This window comes from Poecile atricapillus, chromosome 1, assembly GCF_030490865.1.
Source record: "Poecile atricapillus isolate bPoeAtr1 chromosome 1, bPoeAtr1.hap1, whole genome shotgun sequence".
NCBI classification, from domain to species: Eukaryota; Metazoa; Chordata; class Aves; order Passeriformes; family Paridae; genus Poecile; species Poecile atricapillus.
In genome coordinates this window covers 179,484,101-179,502,996 of record NC_081249.1, presented here as the reverse complement: position 1 = coordinate 179,502,996, position 18,896 = coordinate 179,484,101, and the positions used below count along the sequence as shown (strand labels likewise).

At 42.7% G+C, this 18,896-nt stretch overlaps 2 protein-coding genes across 2 annotated transcripts; one reads left to right on the top strand and one right to left on the bottom strand.

Annotated features, from left to right (window-relative positions):
* Positions 1–422: 422 nt before the first annotated feature.
* On the bottom strand, positions 423–13,099 carry L2HGDH (L-2-hydroxyglutarate dehydrogenase). The gene is made up of 10 exons (XM_058829976.1): positions 12,964–13,099; positions 12,317–12,432; positions 10,916–11,067; positions 8,909–9,040; positions 8,161–8,323; positions 7,599–7,633; positions 5,839–6,006; positions 4,353–4,510; positions 3,309–3,440; positions 423–2,533 (listed from the first exon to the last, which is right to left on the bottom strand). Exons 1-10 carry the CDS (start codon positions 13,038–13,040, stop codon positions 2,338–2,340), a joined length of 1,329 nt encoding a protein of 442 aa, XP_058685959.1. The 5' UTR covers positions 13,041–13,099; the 3' UTR covers positions 423–2,337.
* DMAC2L (distal membrane arm assembly component 2 like) lies at positions 13,053–18,757 on the top strand. Its single transcript, XM_058829980.1, has 5 exons — positions 13,053–13,186; positions 13,347–13,444; positions 15,379–15,587; positions 17,589–17,760; positions 18,222–18,757. Exons 2-5 carry the CDS (start codon positions 13,356–13,358, stop codon positions 18,334–18,336), a joined length of 585 nt encoding a protein of 194 aa, XP_058685963.1. The 5' UTR covers positions 13,053–13,186; positions 13,347–13,355; the 3' UTR covers positions 18,337–18,757.
* Positions 18,758–18,896: the final 139 nt, after the last annotated feature.

Below are 18,896 nucleotides of genomic sequence, written 5' to 3'. Positions count from 1 at the left end.
CAAGGCCAGGCTGGACAGAGCTTGGAGCAGCCTGGGATAGTGGAAGGTGGAATGGGATGGGATTTAAGGTTCTTTCCAACCCAAACCAGTCTGGGGTTCTATGATTCTGTATGATTCTATCATTCCACTTTTGGGGAACAAATCGTGTTTGTCCAAACATTTATTCAGAGTTTCAGGAATTCTCATCCCACCTGTCCCAACAGGCCCAGATCAGCCTTGAGAGCAGTCCTGTGGAGCGAGGAAAAGCTGTGAGGTGTGAGAAGCACAGATGAGATAATTTAGGAAGACAAGTTTGGACATGTGTCCCCCTCCTGAAGTAATTCCTGTTATACAGAGTGATATCCTCCCTAATTCAGCTGAGAATTAGCAAATTCCAGTGAAACTTGTCACTGAGTCAGGAGAAATACACAGACTTTACAGCATTTTAAAAAACCCCACCACACTATTTTAATCATAAAAGGCACATTTATGAAATCATCAAAGTGAAGCTCATTTGGAAAATAAATTAATACATTTTCACACTTTGTGAGCAACGAGATTGATGCCCGAAACCCTGATATCATAATGTCTGAACTTATTTTATAACAGAAGTGTAAAACTTTTATCTCTGAAAAGATTTCTGTTTCACAGGATGCTACATCAAGGTTCATAAATTAAGTTTCAAATAAACTTTACCTCCAAACAATCATCACCTGAGAGGAAAAAGCACTGCAGGCAGCACAGGGAAATGCTGACTTAGGACTCCCCCAGGTCTCTGTCTGCTTTGCATTTTAATGTTCTTTATTTTGTTAATACATGTCAGGGCCACACCCCGTGTGGGAGGAAGTGGCTTTTGCAATCCTTTTGTAGGATTTACTGTTGATAGGCAACACTTCTGGCAGGGAGGGAAGATAGGATTGTTCCACTCTGGGAAGTTTTACACAGCCCCGTGGCACTGGAAGACTTGGAACAGCTGAATCTCTGCCTAAAGTGACCAAAGCTTCGCTCTGAAAAGGTTTTTAATTTGATTTCCAGCTGTCAATTTGCTGATAAAGTAGATTTTACCAGGAGAAAAAAATAAAAATAAAAATTAAAAAGGCAGATTAAGCCCTTTTTTCCTCTCAAAAAAAAAGTGTCTCCAATCTGTACAGTAAAATCAGCCTCACAGCTGCACTCCTGTGCTAACCCACTCCCACCACAGGAGCTCAGAAAAGAACTTATTAAGGAAAACTGAATGTCCAATTTTCTGGTACAAACTCCCCACAATTATCTGTTACCCAACATCCTGTGAGCATCTGCTATAAAATCCTCAATACTTTGTCCCTGAGGCCACAAAATTCTGCTTTACAGCAATTCTGCACGACACTCCCAGATCCTCAGCTCAGCACTGAGCTTGCTTCACATCCCTCTCCACACAGACTCCTCCACGGGTATCTCTGATAAAAACTGGGTGTCAATGGAGCTCAGGGGAGTCACCAGCACTGCCTGAGCTCCCCTCGTGCTCAGGGAAAATGGGAAACCTTCCTGACTCACCCCTGCTCAGGCTCCAAGGGAAGCAATACCAAACATGACCCAAGGCAGGTTTCTGGAGCTTCCTTCCCTTCACATTCCCTGTTCCAAAGACCATTTTCCCTGGATTGCTCAACTGGCTGGACAAAGATCAGCTCCTTTTGCATTAGCAGCATTCAGAGGCAGGAAGAAGCCCAAACCCCCTGATGAAGTTTGTGATCAGCGCTGATTTCCCAACTGTAAATTAAATGATAAGTGACTATTTATATCCATATTTTCATTTCTGCTCTATAAAAAACAGAGACAGTGATCAGACAGAGTATCTGAATTGCAGATCTAAATTGACTTGGGTCTGGTAATCCTCTTTAAGCTTATTTTTCTGTGAAATACTCTACATTCACGTCGAAGGCTCTGAATATTGTTCTCAATCTCTGATAAAGCCTTTAATTCCATATCAGCAGGGCCCTTAAGCAGGTTTATCCTTCTATTCCATTATTCCATGTAATCTAGAGGACTGCAGACTCCATTTAAATGGAATCAGAGCACACAGAGAGCCACCCCATGCCCGTGGCTCTGCAGACCCCTCTGAGGAGGTGAGCACAGGCATGGGAAATCCCTGTGGATAATCCCACCACAGGGGCTCTCCCTGCTCTGCCTGTGGCTGGAGACCCTCCCGTGGCTGCTCCTGCCCAGGTGGCCAAACCTGGGACGCGACGCTCGAGGAGCTGTGGCAGTGAACATTCCCGAGGCTGCCTGGGCGCTTCCCAGCCCTGCTGCCTGGTGGCTCTGTGTCCTTCAGGAGGAGTCCCACATTCCAGAGGGGCAGAACCTGCCCGTTCCCGCCGGGATTCAGAGCTGGAAGCGCCGCTCGGCCTCGGCGGCGATGGCGGCGGCGATGGCGAGGGAGGAGGTGGCGGCGGGAGAAGGAGCGTTCCTGACGTGCAGGATCCTGCTCCCCACGTCCCCCGTGCCTCCATCGAACACAAAGTCATCCACCAAATTCCCCTGGCTGTCCAGAGCCTGGGCTCTCACACCAGAGGGACCCCTGCAAAAGCAAGGAGGAGCTCACCAGCAGAAGGAAAATGTTGTCCCGAGTCAGGAAAATCGATTTCTGTGAGGAGGTGTCCAGGGAGACAGTGAGGAGGGCACAGAGTGCAGACAAAGCCTTTTGGGGGAGGTTTAACACTCAGGAGGCAGAGTGGGGGTATCTGACAGTCATGGAAACATCAAGGCTGGAAAAGACCTGCCAAACTACCGAGTCCAACCTCTGACCTTACAGCCCATCCCACTCCATGGGCAGGGACACATCCCACTGTCCCAGGCTGCTCCAAGCCCTGTCCAGCCTGGCCTTGGGCACTTCCAGGGATCCAGGGGCAGCCACAGCTTCTCTGGGCACCTGTGCCAGGGCGTCCCCACCCTCCCAGCCTTCCCAATATCCCATCTAAACCTGCCCTCTGTCAGTTTGAGGCCATTCTCCCTTGTCCTGCCTCTGCAAGGCTCTGTAAAACTCTCTCTCCATCTTTCTGCAGGCTCTCTGTTCAAGTACTGCAAGGCCATAATGAGGTCACCCCAAAACTTCTCCTGGCTGAACAATCCCAAAATTCTCAGCCTTTCCTCCCAGCAGAGCTGCTCCATCCCTGTGATCATCCTGGTGCCTCCTCTGGACTGAGGAGCTCCAGGTCCTTCCTGTGCTGGGATCTCCAAGCTGGAGGCAGCTCCATGCTTTGGTATCGTATGTTGGTGGAGGAACAGACTAAAGCCCTGTCACACTTTCTGCTGTTCAAATATGAGATTTCCCAAACAGGAGATGTTTCTTTTACCTGAGCACATCATTGGTGGTGACCTCAGGGATGAACTTCTGCAGCTGCCTCACCTGGGCACTGAGGGAAAAGGCTCTGTACAGCTCCCCCAGGCCATAGGACACGTTCCTCAGCACCAGCTTCCACAGCCCACTGCAAGGGGAGAAACAACTGCAGTGAGGGAAAATCTGCCTCAAAATGCACCAGCTGCAACTGCTGAAAAAGGCAGCAAATGCAACTGCAGGGCACAAGTTCCCATTCCCAAAATCTGGAATGACATAATGCTTTATATTTGAGAAATTCATGTTTGCCCTTCAACAAACATTTCTCACAGAGCTGTGGCGCTGAATTAACTCTCAATTCCAGTCCTGGAAGTGTCCCAGGCCACGTTGGATGGGGCTTGGAGCTACCTGGGCAGGGACACCTTCCCCTATCCCAGGTTCCTCCAAGCCCCAGTGTCCAGCCTGGCCTTGGACACTTCCAGGGATCCAGGGGCAGCCACAGCTTCTCTGGGAATTCTATTCCAGGGTCTCCCCATTCTCACAGCCAGGAATTCCCAATTCCCAATCTCCCATCCATCCCTGCCGTCTGGCACTGGGAGCCATTCCCTGGGTCCTGTCCCTCCATCCCTTGTCCCCAGTCCCTCTCCAGCTCTCCTGGAGCCCCTTTAGGCCCTGCAAGGGGCTCTGAGGTGTCCCTGGAGCCTTCCCTTCTCCAGGGGAACATTCCCAGCTCTCCCAGCCGTTCTCTCCTCCCAGCACCCTCTGCAGGTATTTAATGATGCTGTCTCAGCTGATGAAGTTATCACAAAACCAGCCCTGGTACAGCTCCACCAGCACCTTCCACTGAGCAGCCCCATTCCCAGACTGGCTGAGACATGTCCTGCTGGAAAACTCAAATATGAGACCACACAAAGTCAAATGTCTTGGGGAAGTCCACCCTTATCAGCACAACTGTCTTGAAACACACCAAAAACGTGGGAAAAGCAGGATTTTGGGCAGGAGTTGGCTTCCATGGCTCACATTTCAACAAGAGCAGCCAGCAGACACAAACATGAAGCATTACCTGTAGGTCACAGCATCTAAGAAGTCCCCAGGGCTGAAGTCCAAGAGTTTGTAGCCTTCTCTCTTAAAGGCCAGCACTGCATTAGGGCCAAGCCAAATGCTGCCATCCATCCTGGGCGTGAAATGGAATCCCAGGAAGGGGAAACGAGGGTTGGGAACCTGAAATGGAACACAGGAGTGATCAGAGCTGTTACAAACAGCAAAATTGCCATTTTATTTCCAACCTCAGCAACAAAACTGGGAGTGACAGAACCTTGGAATCAGCTCTGAGCTGGTTTTGCTGCTTGTAAATTGTGCAGTTGTGGCATTAATGTCATTAATTAAGACACTGGAGAACGGAGCAGGGCCAGGTAAAGCTGAATTTTAGGGAAAAGGAAAACAAATAGCAGGAAAACAAAACAAGTCCACATGAGAAATGGAGTCAGGATATAAATCAACCCAGAATAAAACCAATGATGTTATTCACCAGCAGCAATTACACTGCAATAAAAGAGAATAGAAAATGTTGGGAAACCCTTACAGTGTGTACAAAACAGCCTGAACTTAGCAGGCCTGGTTAATGATAATAATAAATAACTGCATGTTCTTTTTTTGTTCCAGTTCCTCCCTCCAATCCCAAGACAGGATCCTGAATCATTCCCAGCTGAGATCAGACAAACAGCATTCCAATTTTCCCAAAAATCCAGTGTTTAGCAGGGAAAGCTAATCTCATATTCAGAAAATCAGTATTTAAATCTACAGAATTTGCTAAAATGCTACCCTAGGGATTCTCTGAACTTGCTCTATAACTACATTTTCTATCTGGGATTGCTCCTCTTCATCCCATTATTTGTCTTTATTTGGTGGTAGAAAGGCTTTCCCTTTTTCTCCCACATCAGCTTTTTATGACAAAATCAGCAAATTCAAAAATAAGGTTGAGAGGAAAATACCTAAATCTGAGTGTTGTGTGTTAGCACAAAAGATTAAACCCTTCATCAGTAATTCATCCCAGAATCACTGAGGTTGGAAAAGACCTCCAGTGTCATCAGGGAATTTCCTGAGGGTACAGTCAACCCCTTTGTCCAGATTATCAATAAAGAGATTAAACAGTGCTGTTATTATTTAAACAATAAATAATAATTTACCGTCATCTCTCTCTGACTTCTGAATCCTACAGATTTATTTTAGGACATATAGAAGTAATTTAGGAGTTTTCTGGATATGTGGCAATGGGATATTCCATCTTTTCTCTATTAAGAAAAAAAATCAAACCCCAAAACTAAAACCATAAACAAAACAAAACAACTGGCAATAACTTCCCACGTGGTACTTCCATGTTTCCCTCAAAAATCAACAAAATCCAAGCTGTTCTGTCAGAAACCAACTGAATTTCCATCTGACAGAATTTATTTAATTTACTATTAAATTTGAGGCATTTTTCCTTTTTTTCCTGCATTTTTAGCAGCTCTTAGGGCACACTGTGACAGACAAACCAGGGGGGGACGTACTGGATAAATATTTCCTTTCACCAAGTAAGATTTTTCTGGTTTTAGCACCAAATAATCCCCCCGGAACGGGACAATCCGGGGCTCGGGGCTGCAGCCGCTGATTTCGGACAGGCGGTCGGAGTGAAGCCCTGCACAGGTCAAAATGTGCCCACAGGAGATTTCCTCACCCTGTGGGAAACCAAAAAAAACCATAAAAATTCAATGTAGCTGCTAAAAAAAACAGCCAGAAAAACCCCACAGCCTTACTGATATTTAACTTGTAAATGTAGGTTAATTATTTATAATGTTACTGATAATATTACATTTATGTTTATATTATTTATATATTTATATTCATAAATATATGTTTATATATTTATATATATCTATGTATTATAATATACTATATATAAAATATTCATATATTATATGATAATATAAGTTATTTATAATATTACAGATAAAATTACATTTATGTTATTATTAATATATCTATATTTAGAAATATATAAATGTTTATATAATATTTAGATATTATTTATACTATAATATATTTTATATAATATAAAATATATAAATATTATATTATATAACATAAGATAAATATAAGTTAATTATTTATATTACTGATAATGTTACATCTATATTTATATTATTATTTATATATTTCTATTTATATTTTTATAATATTTAGATATTATTTATATTATATAATAATATATATAATATATAAATATAATATTGTAAACTATAATAATATAATATAGAATAATATATTATAGTATATGAATATATAATATTTAATTAATTATATAATATATTATAATCTATTATATTTATAATTTTATGTTTATAAGTTATAAAGTTATATTTGTAAGTTATAAAACTTATATTTAAATATAAGTTCACTAAGGCTGTTCACTGATTTGACTCCACAAGGTGGGAGCAGCTACACAAATTCACAGCACAAAGTTATGCAGAGCTGTTAAATATTAAACACCTTACCATCTAAATAAATAAATTTTTAAAAAATCAAAAGCTATTATCTATTTATTTAGCTCACAGTGCCTGTTTTTAAATACTATGGGTTATTTTTTTCTTCAACTGAAAAATGTTTGCATGGAAAAAATACCAGTATTTGGTGGAAAAAAAACAGATTTTGGAAGGTACTTTTTAATGAGAGAGCAAAAAATAGGAGAAAAAAGCAGCAAAACTAAATTTAAAAACTACCAGAGGGGTTTTGAGGTTGTTTTTGCTCCAGATATTCCCTCCTGAAGGGATTACAAGCACAGGTCCTGACTTGCAGGAACAGCAGCTGTTGTGCACCTGTTTTACTGAAGCAGTTCTGATGATAAAATGATAATAAAACAATACTAAAAGCCTCCTTATCATTTTATGGATGCCAGAGCCTAAAAGTAAACATGAAAATTGGTGTTTGTCCCCAAATCAACAAGCCATAAAGGAGTTCTTGGAAACACAAGCATCAGATTGTGGAAATAAAGCAGATAAGGGACATTAAACACTAGGCAGCAGAAAGTTATAGTTTATTATTTTACATCATCATCATTATTATTCATTAATTTGAATTAATAATTAATTTGAACATCCTCATTATTAAGAACTGACTGCAGTTGTTTTATCAAGCTGATCATGTTGCTGAACTGCAGCTCTTTAAACTTTTTTTGGGGGGGGAGATGATTAATCCACCAGGAAAAAAAAAAATCTTAATTAAAGGAGAAGCAGCTTCCTGGGAGGAATTAAAACTTCTTTTTCACCCTTACCTTTTTGCTCCTAACAATGACTGGGTATTTCAGTCCTGAAATGGAATTAAACAAGAGAAGGAATTACTAGAACAAGTAACAGAGAACTGACAGAACAAGCAGCTGGTCACCAGGGAGGAATTTTCCTCAGGAATGTCTTCCAAGCTATGGAAGTTGTCATAATTAATGTTGTTGGACATGGCTGTATTTATTAATTAAATCATTAATTTTTATTCTTCCCTCTGCGTGCCAGCACAGATCCAACCTGCCATCAGGATAAGGAAAATCACTATCTCAAGAATAAACATGCAAGATTCATATAAATCTGATTTTAAGAGGAGAGAACAACTTTATTTCTCCATTTTACTCTCACTTTCTTCCCATCAGTTTTAAATGTTTCAGCTGAGGGGTGATCTGCCTGCAAAAAAAACCTGAGTTTTTTGAATACTCTCACTAAGATAATTTTGCTTTTTTTCTCATCCCTAGGAGACAGAAAAATTCAGAAATGTCATTTCAGTTAAAACAATTGTGTTTTGAACTAAATCTTTGTAGTAAATAGAGGGCAAAAAAAATCCAGTCTTACCATCTTCACTTTCTGGAGAACTTTCTTTGGCCATCTCCATGTTTGTGACTTCAAAATCAGTCAAGATTGTCCCACCTGCTTCCTGGAAGTCTCTGGCATAGGACTGGGCCACTTGTTTGTAATCCACAATCCCGGTGTAGGGAGAATCAAGGGCCATCAGTCCCTGGAAGGGTTTTAAAGACAAGGGGGAAGAGTGAAAGTTGGAATATTTCATCTGGAATATCTGCACTGCCATCAGAAGGAAGTGCTGCTGTCCCCCCAGTGTCCTCAGCTGGATCTGGAACATGCCAAAGATGTTTTAGGGAGCAGATCCAAAATGATTACAGGAAAAAAAAAAAAAAAAAAAAATTAAAAATATTCTTTTCCAGAAAATTTTTGTCTGTACCTACAACCACTCCTAAGTCACACAGCTACACCAGAGCAAGCTGCCAGGTGAAACAGCACAGGGAATTCATATCCAGCTTTTCCTTTCAAACAAAGACAGACTAATCAATAACAAATCTCTGTTCCATAAACTCCTCACATTCCTCCTGCTGTGAAAATAAACAGGTGAGAAGTCCTACATGACAGCCACACCACCTGCATCGAAACTGGCTTGATCCAAACCCACTTTTATGGATGGGAAGAAATTGTCAGGCTTTTCTAAACTTGAACCTCAAAGCCAGAAAAATATTTTTGTTAAATGAAAATATGTTTTCACCTGTGAAACAACTCTTACAAGCTAATTAGAATTATGGTATCCCCTTACCCTGCAAAAGGGCTCCTTCTCCTGGATTTCCTTGGGTCCAATGAGTTTCAGCCCCGGGACGTTGTTCTGCAGCCCCCTCTCATACAGAGCTTTGAGCCTTGGAATTTCATCGTGTTCCACAGCCACAATCAGCTTTGGGAAAGGCAAAAAAAGCACAGCAGTGAGCAAAACAGAGCCAGGGCAGGTTTGGCAACAAGCTCAAGCAGTAGTGGTCAATGAATCCAGGGGATTAAAAATGGTTGGTGCCATTAATTGCACAAAATTCTGCTGCTGAGGAAGGACTAAAATATCATAGAGAATTAAAAAATAAATGCTAAACTGTAGCTTGAGTTACTATCAATTGACAATATTTGCCAGAAGCACCCTGAGACTACAAGTCTGCATGTGAAAGAAAAGAATATGAATTAAAAGAAGCACTGGGATGGTTTCAAAAGTAAAACTGAACTCAACCCAAGATGTACAAATCTCAAAGAGCCTTGATAGGAGAGAAAGGACATGTTCTGACATGGTCTGAGTGGAATTGTACCAGTTTCAGTTCTTTTAATCAAGGAGTCTGTTCACAGCTATCACAGGAGATAAATCCAGGCTGTGAATTACCTGTGCCAGGTTTGCACAGACCATATTCAGCTCTGGCACTCACAGGTGTGAAGCTCTCCAAGCCTGGGGCTGCTTCAGGGAAAGCTTGTGAAGTTTCACCATTATCTTCCCTGGAATGAACACTGCCAGGGGAGTGTCATGGAATCAGGGAATTGCTGAGGTTGGAAAAGCTCTCTCAGAGTCCAACTGATCTCTCAGCACTGCCAAGGCCACAACTGCCCCATGTCCCCAACAGTGCCATCCACAGGGATTTTAGATCCCTCCAGGGATGGGGACTCCAGCACTGTCCTGGGCAGCTGTGCCAGGGCTGGACAAACCTTTCCAGGAAGGAATTTTCCCCAGTATCAAACTAAAGCTTTGTGGACCATCCTGGGGCTGTTCCCTCTCCTCCTGTCCCTGTTCCCTGGCAGCAGAACCTCCCTTGGCCGTCCCCTCCTGCCAGGGACTTGTGCAGAGCCACAAGGGCCCCCTGAGCCTCCTTTGCTCCAGGCTCAGCCCCTTCCCAGCTCCCTCAGCAATTCTCCAGCCCCTTCCCAGCTCCCTCAGCAATTCTCCAGCCCCTTCCCAGCTCCCTCAGCAATTCTTCAGCCCCTTCCCAGCTCCCTCAGCAATTCTCCAGCCCCTTCCCAGCTCCCTCAGCAATTCTCCAGCCCCTTCCCAGCTCCATGCCCTTCTGGGGACATGCTCCAGCCCCTCCAGGTGGCTTCACTCTGAGGAGCCCAGAGTTGTCCCCAGGATTGGAGGTGGCCCAGCAGTGTCAGCACAAGGGACAGGCACTGCCCTGCCCCTGCTGCCACCCTGTTGTTGGTACAAAATACACAAATTCAGTGTCAGCCAGGCTCCAGCTGACCCCTTCAGGACAGGAGCTTCAAGCAGGGAGCAGGCTGTCCCCTCAGGTGTGCTGCTGCACAGATCCACAGTGCCACCCTGTGCCCAGCGTGGCAGCAGAGGGAGCATGGACCGGCCAGGGCTCTGAGAAAAACCATGGAATTCAAATTTATCCCTCAGGGCCAAGACTTTGGGGTTAGGATAGAGAGCCCTGTGGAAACAGCAGCTCAATGCCCAGTGAGAGCTGGAAAACCTGAACTGAGCGTTAGAACAACTGGGAAATGGACAGAGAACTCTGTTTCACTGAGGAATTCACACCTGGAATGCTCTGCCCAGTCCTGGTTCTCACCTTGCACCAGAGACACACTGAATTAAAAACGGTTCAGAGCATGGAGGGTCATGAAAAACCTCTCATACTGAGACTCATCAGCTGGAAGGGATGATTTGGGATTATGTGCATTATACACATTTATGTATAAAATTATGTGCAACTAGGAGAATGTGGAGAAAATCCACGGCCAGGCATCATGACACAGCTTCAGTATCCAAGGGTAAAGAAGGGAAACACAGGGATTCCTGTACCTTCCCACACTGTTTGTAGGGAATTCCCTTCTGGTCACAGTATTTGTAGCAGAGGGCTGCCCCCTGCACGCAGAGCTTGGCCTTCAGGGAGCCAGGGGTGTAGTAAATCCCGCTGTGGATCACACCACTGTTGTGTCCACTCTGGTGATGGGCTAAAGAGAAAAAAAATACATTGTTAGAATGCATTTGTTCCCACTTCAATCACTTCAGCTGTCAGAAGAATGAGTAAATTGAGGTCCTGCCTTAAATCAGCATTATAAGAGATGATCAAGTGAGAGAACTGCACAATTAATTAATTCCCTGGCCTCAAAAGGTTAGAGAAACACTGACACAGCCAGTCCTGGTTAATGATAATCACAGCCCACACTGTGTTGGATCAACAGGGAAAAAGACCCCTAAAATCACAAGTTTTTCCTTCCAGAACAAGCCAATCAATCAAAACGTTTTACAGACTAAAATTAATTTTAACAAATGCAATTTTTACAATGAAATGCATCTCTTAAGGACTGATCTAACATATTATCTGTGCAATCCACAATTCTTTTGGACAAGCTAGCAAGGCCTGGGAGGATTTTTGAGCATTTGTGAACTGGATAAGGTTGCTATTTCCTCTTTGCAAATAGATAAAATAGAGGTAAAAATACCACAAACATTTTTACTGAAGTAATTTGGTCAGGTTCTTATCCCACTTAACGTGTGGATGCCCAAAGGTCACATTCCTGCTTGGCACTCACACAGCTGTTAAGGACTTTGTGTATGTCTTGGGGATAAAAAGTAATTTTGTATCATTCATGGAACATCTCAAGACCAATTTATAGCCTGGCTGATGGAGCTATTTAAGACAAGATTTTGGGCTCACAGGTCCTGTTTGGAGTTAATTACTGATGTCTATCCCTTGGGATTTTCACAGCTCCATGCAGGACCTGCCTGTGCCCTTCCACAACCTGCACTACTCCTTATCCTGGTTATTCCCCCTCCTTGTCCTCTCTCCTGACATTCCTTGCTGCTGGTCACACTGCAGCTTGCACAGCAGCAACGCTCAGGACTTTTTAACTTAAAATTCCCAATGTGAAGTCCCAGCAGCGAAGCACAGACAACTCTGCTTCTCTGCTGAAGGACACATCCCTGGGAGAAGGCTGGAGGAAATTCCGTGTTAGGGAAGAGTCATCACAGAATCCCAGGATGGTTTGGAATGGAAGGGATTTTACAGATCCACACCTTCCACTACCCCACGCTGACCCAAGCTCTGTCCAACCTGACCTGGATGGGAAACCCAACTCAACAACACGGGCAGGTGCTCTCCCACAACTACTACCCAAAAGCCGATCCCTCCCCACAGATATCCAGGGAATACTGAGGCTGTGGCAGCTATCGGTCCCTGTCACCTGTCCCGCTCCGTACCCGGCTCCTGCTCCTTCTCCAGCACGGCGAAGGCCAGCGAGGGATGGCGCTGGATGAGCTCCCGGGCCGCGGCCAGGCCCACGATCCCCGCGCCCACCACGGCCACGTCGAACGAGCTGAGGGGACACGGCCATCAGCACAACCCGGGACACGGAAAGGGAACAGGGGACGGCGAAAAGGGACGCGGGGAATAGAAGGGAGAGGGAAAAGGGAGAGAGGAAAGGGGATATAAAGTTAGGGTTGTAAGGGAAGGAGATATAAGGAATAAAGGGCATATATAAGGGAGTAAAGGGGAGAGGAAAATGGGATGGAAGAAAGGGGATGGGGTGGTTAATAATGTAGAGGGGAAAGGGATAGCAGATAAAAGACGTAAGGGAAGTGGCTATAGAGACTACAGGGGATGAGGAAAAGGGGATAAGGAAAGGTGATATAGGAAACATAGAGGATACAGAAAACAGGAAGAGGTAAAAGATAGGGGAAAATGACACGGAAAAGGATAGGGGAAGTGGATGAGCAGAGGTAAGACGAGAGGGGAAGGGGTGAGGCTAGCGATAGGGACAGGGATAGTCTTATAGGATTAGGGACTAGACCAGGAGAAAAGATGGAGTTGGGGGAAGGAGCAGGTGAGCGCTGCCCGCCGGCCTCACCTGCTCCGCCGGCTCTGCAGCCGCCACAGCGCCGCGGCCCCGCCCGGGCCCGCGCGGCCCCTCAGCGCCGCCGCCATCTTGGGGGCGGAGGGAGCGCCGGGGCCGCGTCCGCGCGTCCTCCTCCTTCTTTCCTCTCCTCCTTCTCTCCTTTCCTCCTCCTCCTGCTGCCCCTGCCCCTCCTGCTCCGCTCTGCCAGGCAGCGCAGCGCCGGCCTCCGGGCAAGGTTCGGCCGCTCGGCGCCGGGGGCGGTGACGGTCCCCCCCCCCCGCAGCCGTGGGCCCGGCCGGGCTCGCAGCCCCGGTCAGGCCTTGAGGGCGGCACGGCGTCCCCCTGCTCCTGGCGCTCCAAATAACATCTCCCTTTCCCCCTCTCCCGTCTGCAAGGAGGTGAGGATGGCGTTGGGGACACTCTTGAGGAAGCCGCCGCTGCCGCCGGGCAGTTGTCGAGCCTTCTGGGGATGGCTGAATGCCGTGTTCAACAAGTAAGAGTGAGTCGCTGGTTAATAATTAACTTTCAGATCCCTCAAATTCTCTGCGCGGTTTGCGGAGCAGAACAACCAAATCCCTCGGCTGCAGAAAACGTTTTCTGTCATTAACGCTCTTCTTTCCCCCCCAGATTGCATGGTGGCTGTTGCCAAGGGGTCGTTCCGTATCTGCTTTCCCATTCCAAAGCTGTGACCTTCCAGAGGAAGGTGTGTGCTCTGCCCCTTCCCTGGAATGCACATGGATCCCATCCCGAAATCCTGGTCTTCTTTGACCCCAAATCTCACCTTAATCAGTGGCACAGTTTTCTTTCCTTATGGACATGGAAGGAAACAGAGTTAAAGTTGTATTTGTATTCTTTTTTCCCCAAAAAGCATCTGCCACTTAAATGAAAAAGCCTCACACCAGACTAATCACTGCACATTCCAAAAATTACCCATGAACCATTTCCAGTAAATCACATCCTCACGTTATAAATAACTATGTAGTTGTTGGCTTTCACTATTATATAATAATTTTTACAAATTATTTTAATATAGTACAGTTTATAATCTCTTTTAAACTGTTTTTGATATCATATAATTTGTCAGCCTTTTATAGTTAATTCCCTAATCCCTGTGTAAATTGTATATTTTAGTGTAATAAATATATATTACAGTTTAGGCTTTCACAGAATATTAGATAAATGCTGTGTGCTGTGTATTGTAACATTCACTTTTACAGAAGTAATTGTTTTTCTGAAATAATAACGAATTACTTAATTTTTGTAGCTAACTAGCAATAGTGAATTAACTAATATTGATTAAAAGAACTTGTAAAAACAGCTAAAACATCTGTATAAGATAACATTAAAAAGAACCAGGCAAATAACACTGAAAGAGCAAAGAAGAATCTACCACCGACCCTTTGGCTATCAATATCAAACCACAGACCAGGGGGCCTTGTGAAGAAATAAAATATAAGCTTCTCAAAATCACATCTGCATCATGGCATGTACTCTAAGAAAACAAAGTCAAGAGCTGAACTCAGCTAAAAAATTCCCAAAATATGTAAATGCAAAAGAATTTTTGAATATGTATAAGCTTCATGAATATGCATTTGACAATGCAATGAAAAAATAAAGACTTGTTCTAGTTAACCGTGTGCATCTAGCTATTACTAGATGTAACAATTAATGTATTAATGCATTATATTATTACATTATTATATTATTATATTATTATATTATTATATTATTACATTATTATATTATTATATTAGAATGTTATTATATTATTATACAATATTAGCATATTATTACTGTAATAATTATATTACATTACTAGTTACTGTTACTTTTACTTCATTGCTTACTATCCCTCACTAAACTTCTAAAAATTTGAAAGAGTGAACCTCATTTACTCACACTTACTTCTCTGACCCTGCACATGATGCCTTAAGTTTTAGCTTTCATATGTTTCCCTAGGTGTGTAGTTTTGAGCTTCCTATTAAATGTCAGTGAGTTCTCTTCACAGGACAGGCAGACAAAACATTTCCTTTTCCAGCTTAGAACCAAGGATGATTGTTACAAGTTTCAGGCCCAAAAGCAGAAACAACAGTGGACTGAAGAGAGAGAACAAGAGGGATGTGACTTCATAATCTGAAGCTGTAATTGGACAATTAACACCAATATGCAGATGGACCAAAACTTATAAAAATGTCAGCCCTCGTGAGCAGTCATCCATTTTGTGACTGTTTTTGGGTCCATCTTGGGTGTGGCCCTGGCCAGGCTCCTCTACTGCCCAAAGTGTATCCTTTAAGGCCTTTCAATAAATCCCTTCTTTATTCTGCACTCTGTCCAGCCTCTGTTGTAGCTCAGCCCTCTCCAGGCAGGTGTTTGCTGTGGAGCATTATTGTTCCCCGTGGGGTGATTCCAGGCTCTCTGTGTCTGCAGGGTGGACCATGAGCGCATCCGAGCCGTGGGTCCCGACCGCGCGGCCTCGGAGTGGCTGCTGCGCTGCGGGGCCCTGGTGAGGTACCAGGGCTCGCCCAAGTGGCAGCAGGACTACAATGGGCTCCCCACAGGGCCCCTGGGCAAGTACAAGATCGAAGCCATCAGTGCCACCGACTCCTGCATCATGTACAGAGGATTTGACTACCTGGGTAATGTACACACGGGGCTTCTTCCTAATGGCTTTCGTTTTCCTTGCCTTGAAATCTTATATCTACTCGTTAGCTTTCATTATTATTAACTTTTTAATTATTTCATTGGCTTCTGCAAATTATTATTAATCACAACGATTTTGATATAATTTGTATTATCTGTATTTATAATATCGGTATTGTAATAGCTGTAATTGATTTTAACTGTTTTTGATGCAGTATAATTTGTCATCTTTTGTAGCCAATGCCCTAGCCACGTGTAACATATATATATAAATAATTTACATAACTTATATATAACACATTAATATATATATAAATATATATTATTAATATTAGTAATATATAATATCTATTAATATATATTATATATTAATATATATTAATCAAAATATTAATATATTTTATATATTTAATATTATATTTTATAATATTATATATTATATAATTTATTTATATATTTTATATATAATATAATATATTTTATATATTTAATATTATATTATTTTATATATTATTTATATATTATTTTATATATTTATATATTATTTTATATATATATATTTATGTATTATTTTATATATTTAATATATTTTATATATTAACTTATAACACATGTAACTTATATATATATTTATATATATAAGTTACATGTGTAATAAACATATATTATAGTTTAAGCTTCCACAAAATATTAAAATAGAAACTATGTGTTGTGCATTGTAACATTCATTTTTGCAGAAATAGCTAATGTTTTTATTTTTATAACTAACAATGGTAAGAATAACTCAAATTTGTGAAAATAGCTAACTATATAAGTATATATATATATATCTATTATACAACTATCTATATAATTAAATAACGTTAAAGAAAACAGACAAATAACAGAGAAAAAAAGATATGAAGAGGACTTCTGCCACTGACCTTTCAACTATCAATAACTCCCCATTTGTCATAAAATAATAGTATACACATTATAAAGAAATAGCATATATGTTATAAGAAAATAACACACAGAACTTCCAGAAATCAAATCTACACTATTACACAAGTCAAGAGTCAAACCAAGCTCAAGAATTCCCAGAACATGTAAAAGAACTCAAAGGAATATTTAAGTATATATAATCTTCATAAATATGTATTTGATCAATGCAATAAAAATATATATTAAAAGAGTTATAATAAACCAGTGTACAGCTAACTAGGGCTGTGCACCCAGCGCTGTGGGGTCCCTTTTTATCCCTAATTAAACTTCTAAACTTCTAGAAAGTAAAGCTCATTTCTCACAAAAATATGAATAATGGTGCCATTTGTTCCTTCCTTAGCAAGATGCTGGTAAGTCATTTGTGGTTTTTCTGCCCCTTTACAAATATTTATCAGTCCCTAAGGTTTTGCTGGAGGTGTGATTAAAGTGAAAAGACATTGGGAACTTCAGCTTTTACCTGAAGTGGCTGTAGCACTAAGGAAATGCCACAAATTTCAATAAATTCATAGCAAAAAGCACTATAAATATTATTTTTCTTCTGCACAAGGGATAATTTTGGTGTCTCTGAAGTCATAATTCTGCTCATTCTCCAGGCATTTATGATGTCTTCAAAGACAAGAAGCAGGCTCTCTTCAAAATAAGAGATTAAACAAGTGTTTCAGGTGGTCTTTAAATGACAGAAAGCAAAATGGGAACAGCAAGGGACCCTGAATTTCTGGCATTAGCACTGTCTTAGTCAGAGTTATTGTTTAGTACCCAAAATTGTGTAAGTTTTTTGTTACTTGCCCATTTCAAAGCTCTTGAAATCTTACTGAAATGATTCAAACCCTGAGCTTTTCCTAAATCTGAAGTACCACAAAGGGACTTTGGAGATTGATTGTGTGTTATGGCCCCACTGTGTAAAGGAATGTGTTGCTGGGTGGTTTTAGGGGCAGTTATTGAACTGAGAACTTTCCAACCAGCACAGGCTGGTCCTGGAATTCTGGAGCAAATGCTCACTTTTGCCTTTGCAGATGGCCTGGAGCACGTTACGGATATCAAACTGGAGAAATGCATGTACATCCAGGACGAGTGTCTGCAGAGGCTCAGCGAGACCAGCAACCTCCAGAAGAGTCTGCAGCAGCTGAAGATCATTTCCTGTGGGAATGTCACAGACAAAGGCATCATTGCACTCCACAAGCTGACGTACGTGAGCCACTGAGTGCTTCCACAGCCCCCTGCTCTGGGCTCCTGGGGATTGTGCTGGGTGCAAGGGCTGGGGTCGCTGTTTGGAGCCTGTAGGGCTGGATTGGGCTCGAGGATCACTAATTAATGATCAGCTTGGCTTCTGTTCCTGAGCCCTCTCCTGCAGCAGCTCTGCAGGGCAAGGTTTGACTGTGTCCTGTGGCTTTTAGTGCTTCTCCACCTCACAGCTTCCTGCCACGCCACCCTCTCTGCCTCAGGGTCTGGGACAGACCTGGCTGCTCGGGAATGGGATGCAGCTGGATACTGCAGCTAAAAACCCCAAGCACCCACTTCAGAAACAAACTTCCAGTAGAACCAGTCACCATTCAAAATACTCAAAACAACTGCAGTAGGATAATTTCTCCATCTTCTCTGTCAGCAATTCAATAGTAGTTGCCCATTTTCTTTTTAAATATTTACAGGAACCTGGAATATTTGTATCTGAGTGACCTTCCTGGGATCAGAGAGAAAGAAATGACCTTCCGTGTCCTTCAGCAGGCACTGCCCAACCTGGAGCTGGAGCTGGATTTGGAATAAACACAGCAGCACGTAACTGAGATGTATGTGATTTCCTAGGATTTATCTTATGTTGCATAAATGAAGTTGTAGACACCGCTGTATTTCCAGTAAGCCCAGCTCTCCCACTACACTCAAAGGTGTATGTGACCTGTTAAGAAATCATGCAATTAAGTTTTATTAAGCTTAAACTCAGTGGTGGATCAATAACAGACAAAGCAGCCTCTGCACGTGGCTGTTTCCTGTTTCTTTAGGAAGCTCTGAATACCTCAGTCAGAAGTTTTCAGTATTTTATTGCACAGAAGCCAAGTGGCAGTGGGGGGAATGTCGGGGTGTGTGCGGTCTCTGCGTGGTGTTGGTGCTGTTCCCCCTGGGAGAATCTCACCCAGTTGGTGGGTGCTGATTTAATAAAAGATGTTCTGGGTCTTTTTTGGGTTCTTCACACTTTGAGTTTTGTCTGCTTTAGTGATCACCCCTCAGGAGCACTGAGCTGCTGAAGGGACTGTGGCTGTGTGTGGAGGAGCAGCAGCTCTTGGACAAAGCCTTGAGCGTGTTTTTGCTGTGTGCTGCCATGGACTGCA

Bases quoted from the DNA above. Each gene is read 5' to 3' on its own strand.
- L2HGDH (XM_058829976.1), bottom strand. From the start codon at position 13,040: ATGGCGGCGGCGCTGAGGGGCCGCGCGGGCCCGGGCGGGGCCGCGGCG. The intron at 12,433-12,963 runs GTGAGGCCGGCG...GTGTCCCCTCAG, and splicing joins CTGCAGAGCCGGCGGAGCAG to CTCGTTCGACGTGGCCGTGG. The intron at 11,068-12,316 runs GTACGGAGCGGG...TTTTCTCTTTAG, and splicing joins GGAGAAGGAGCAGGAGCCGG to CCCATCACCAGAGTGGACAC.
- DMAC2L (XM_058829980.1), top strand. From the start codon at position 13,356: ATGGCGTTGGGGACACTCTTGAGGAAGCCGCCGCTGCCGCCGGGCAGT. The intron at 13,445-15,378 runs GTAAGAGTGAGT...CTGTGTCTGCAG, and splicing joins CTGAATGCCGTGTTCAACAA to GGTGGACCATGAGCGCATCC. The intron at 17,761-18,221 runs GTACGTGAGCCA...AAATATTTACAG, and splicing joins ATTGCACTCCACAAGCTGAC to GAACCTGGAATATTTGTATC.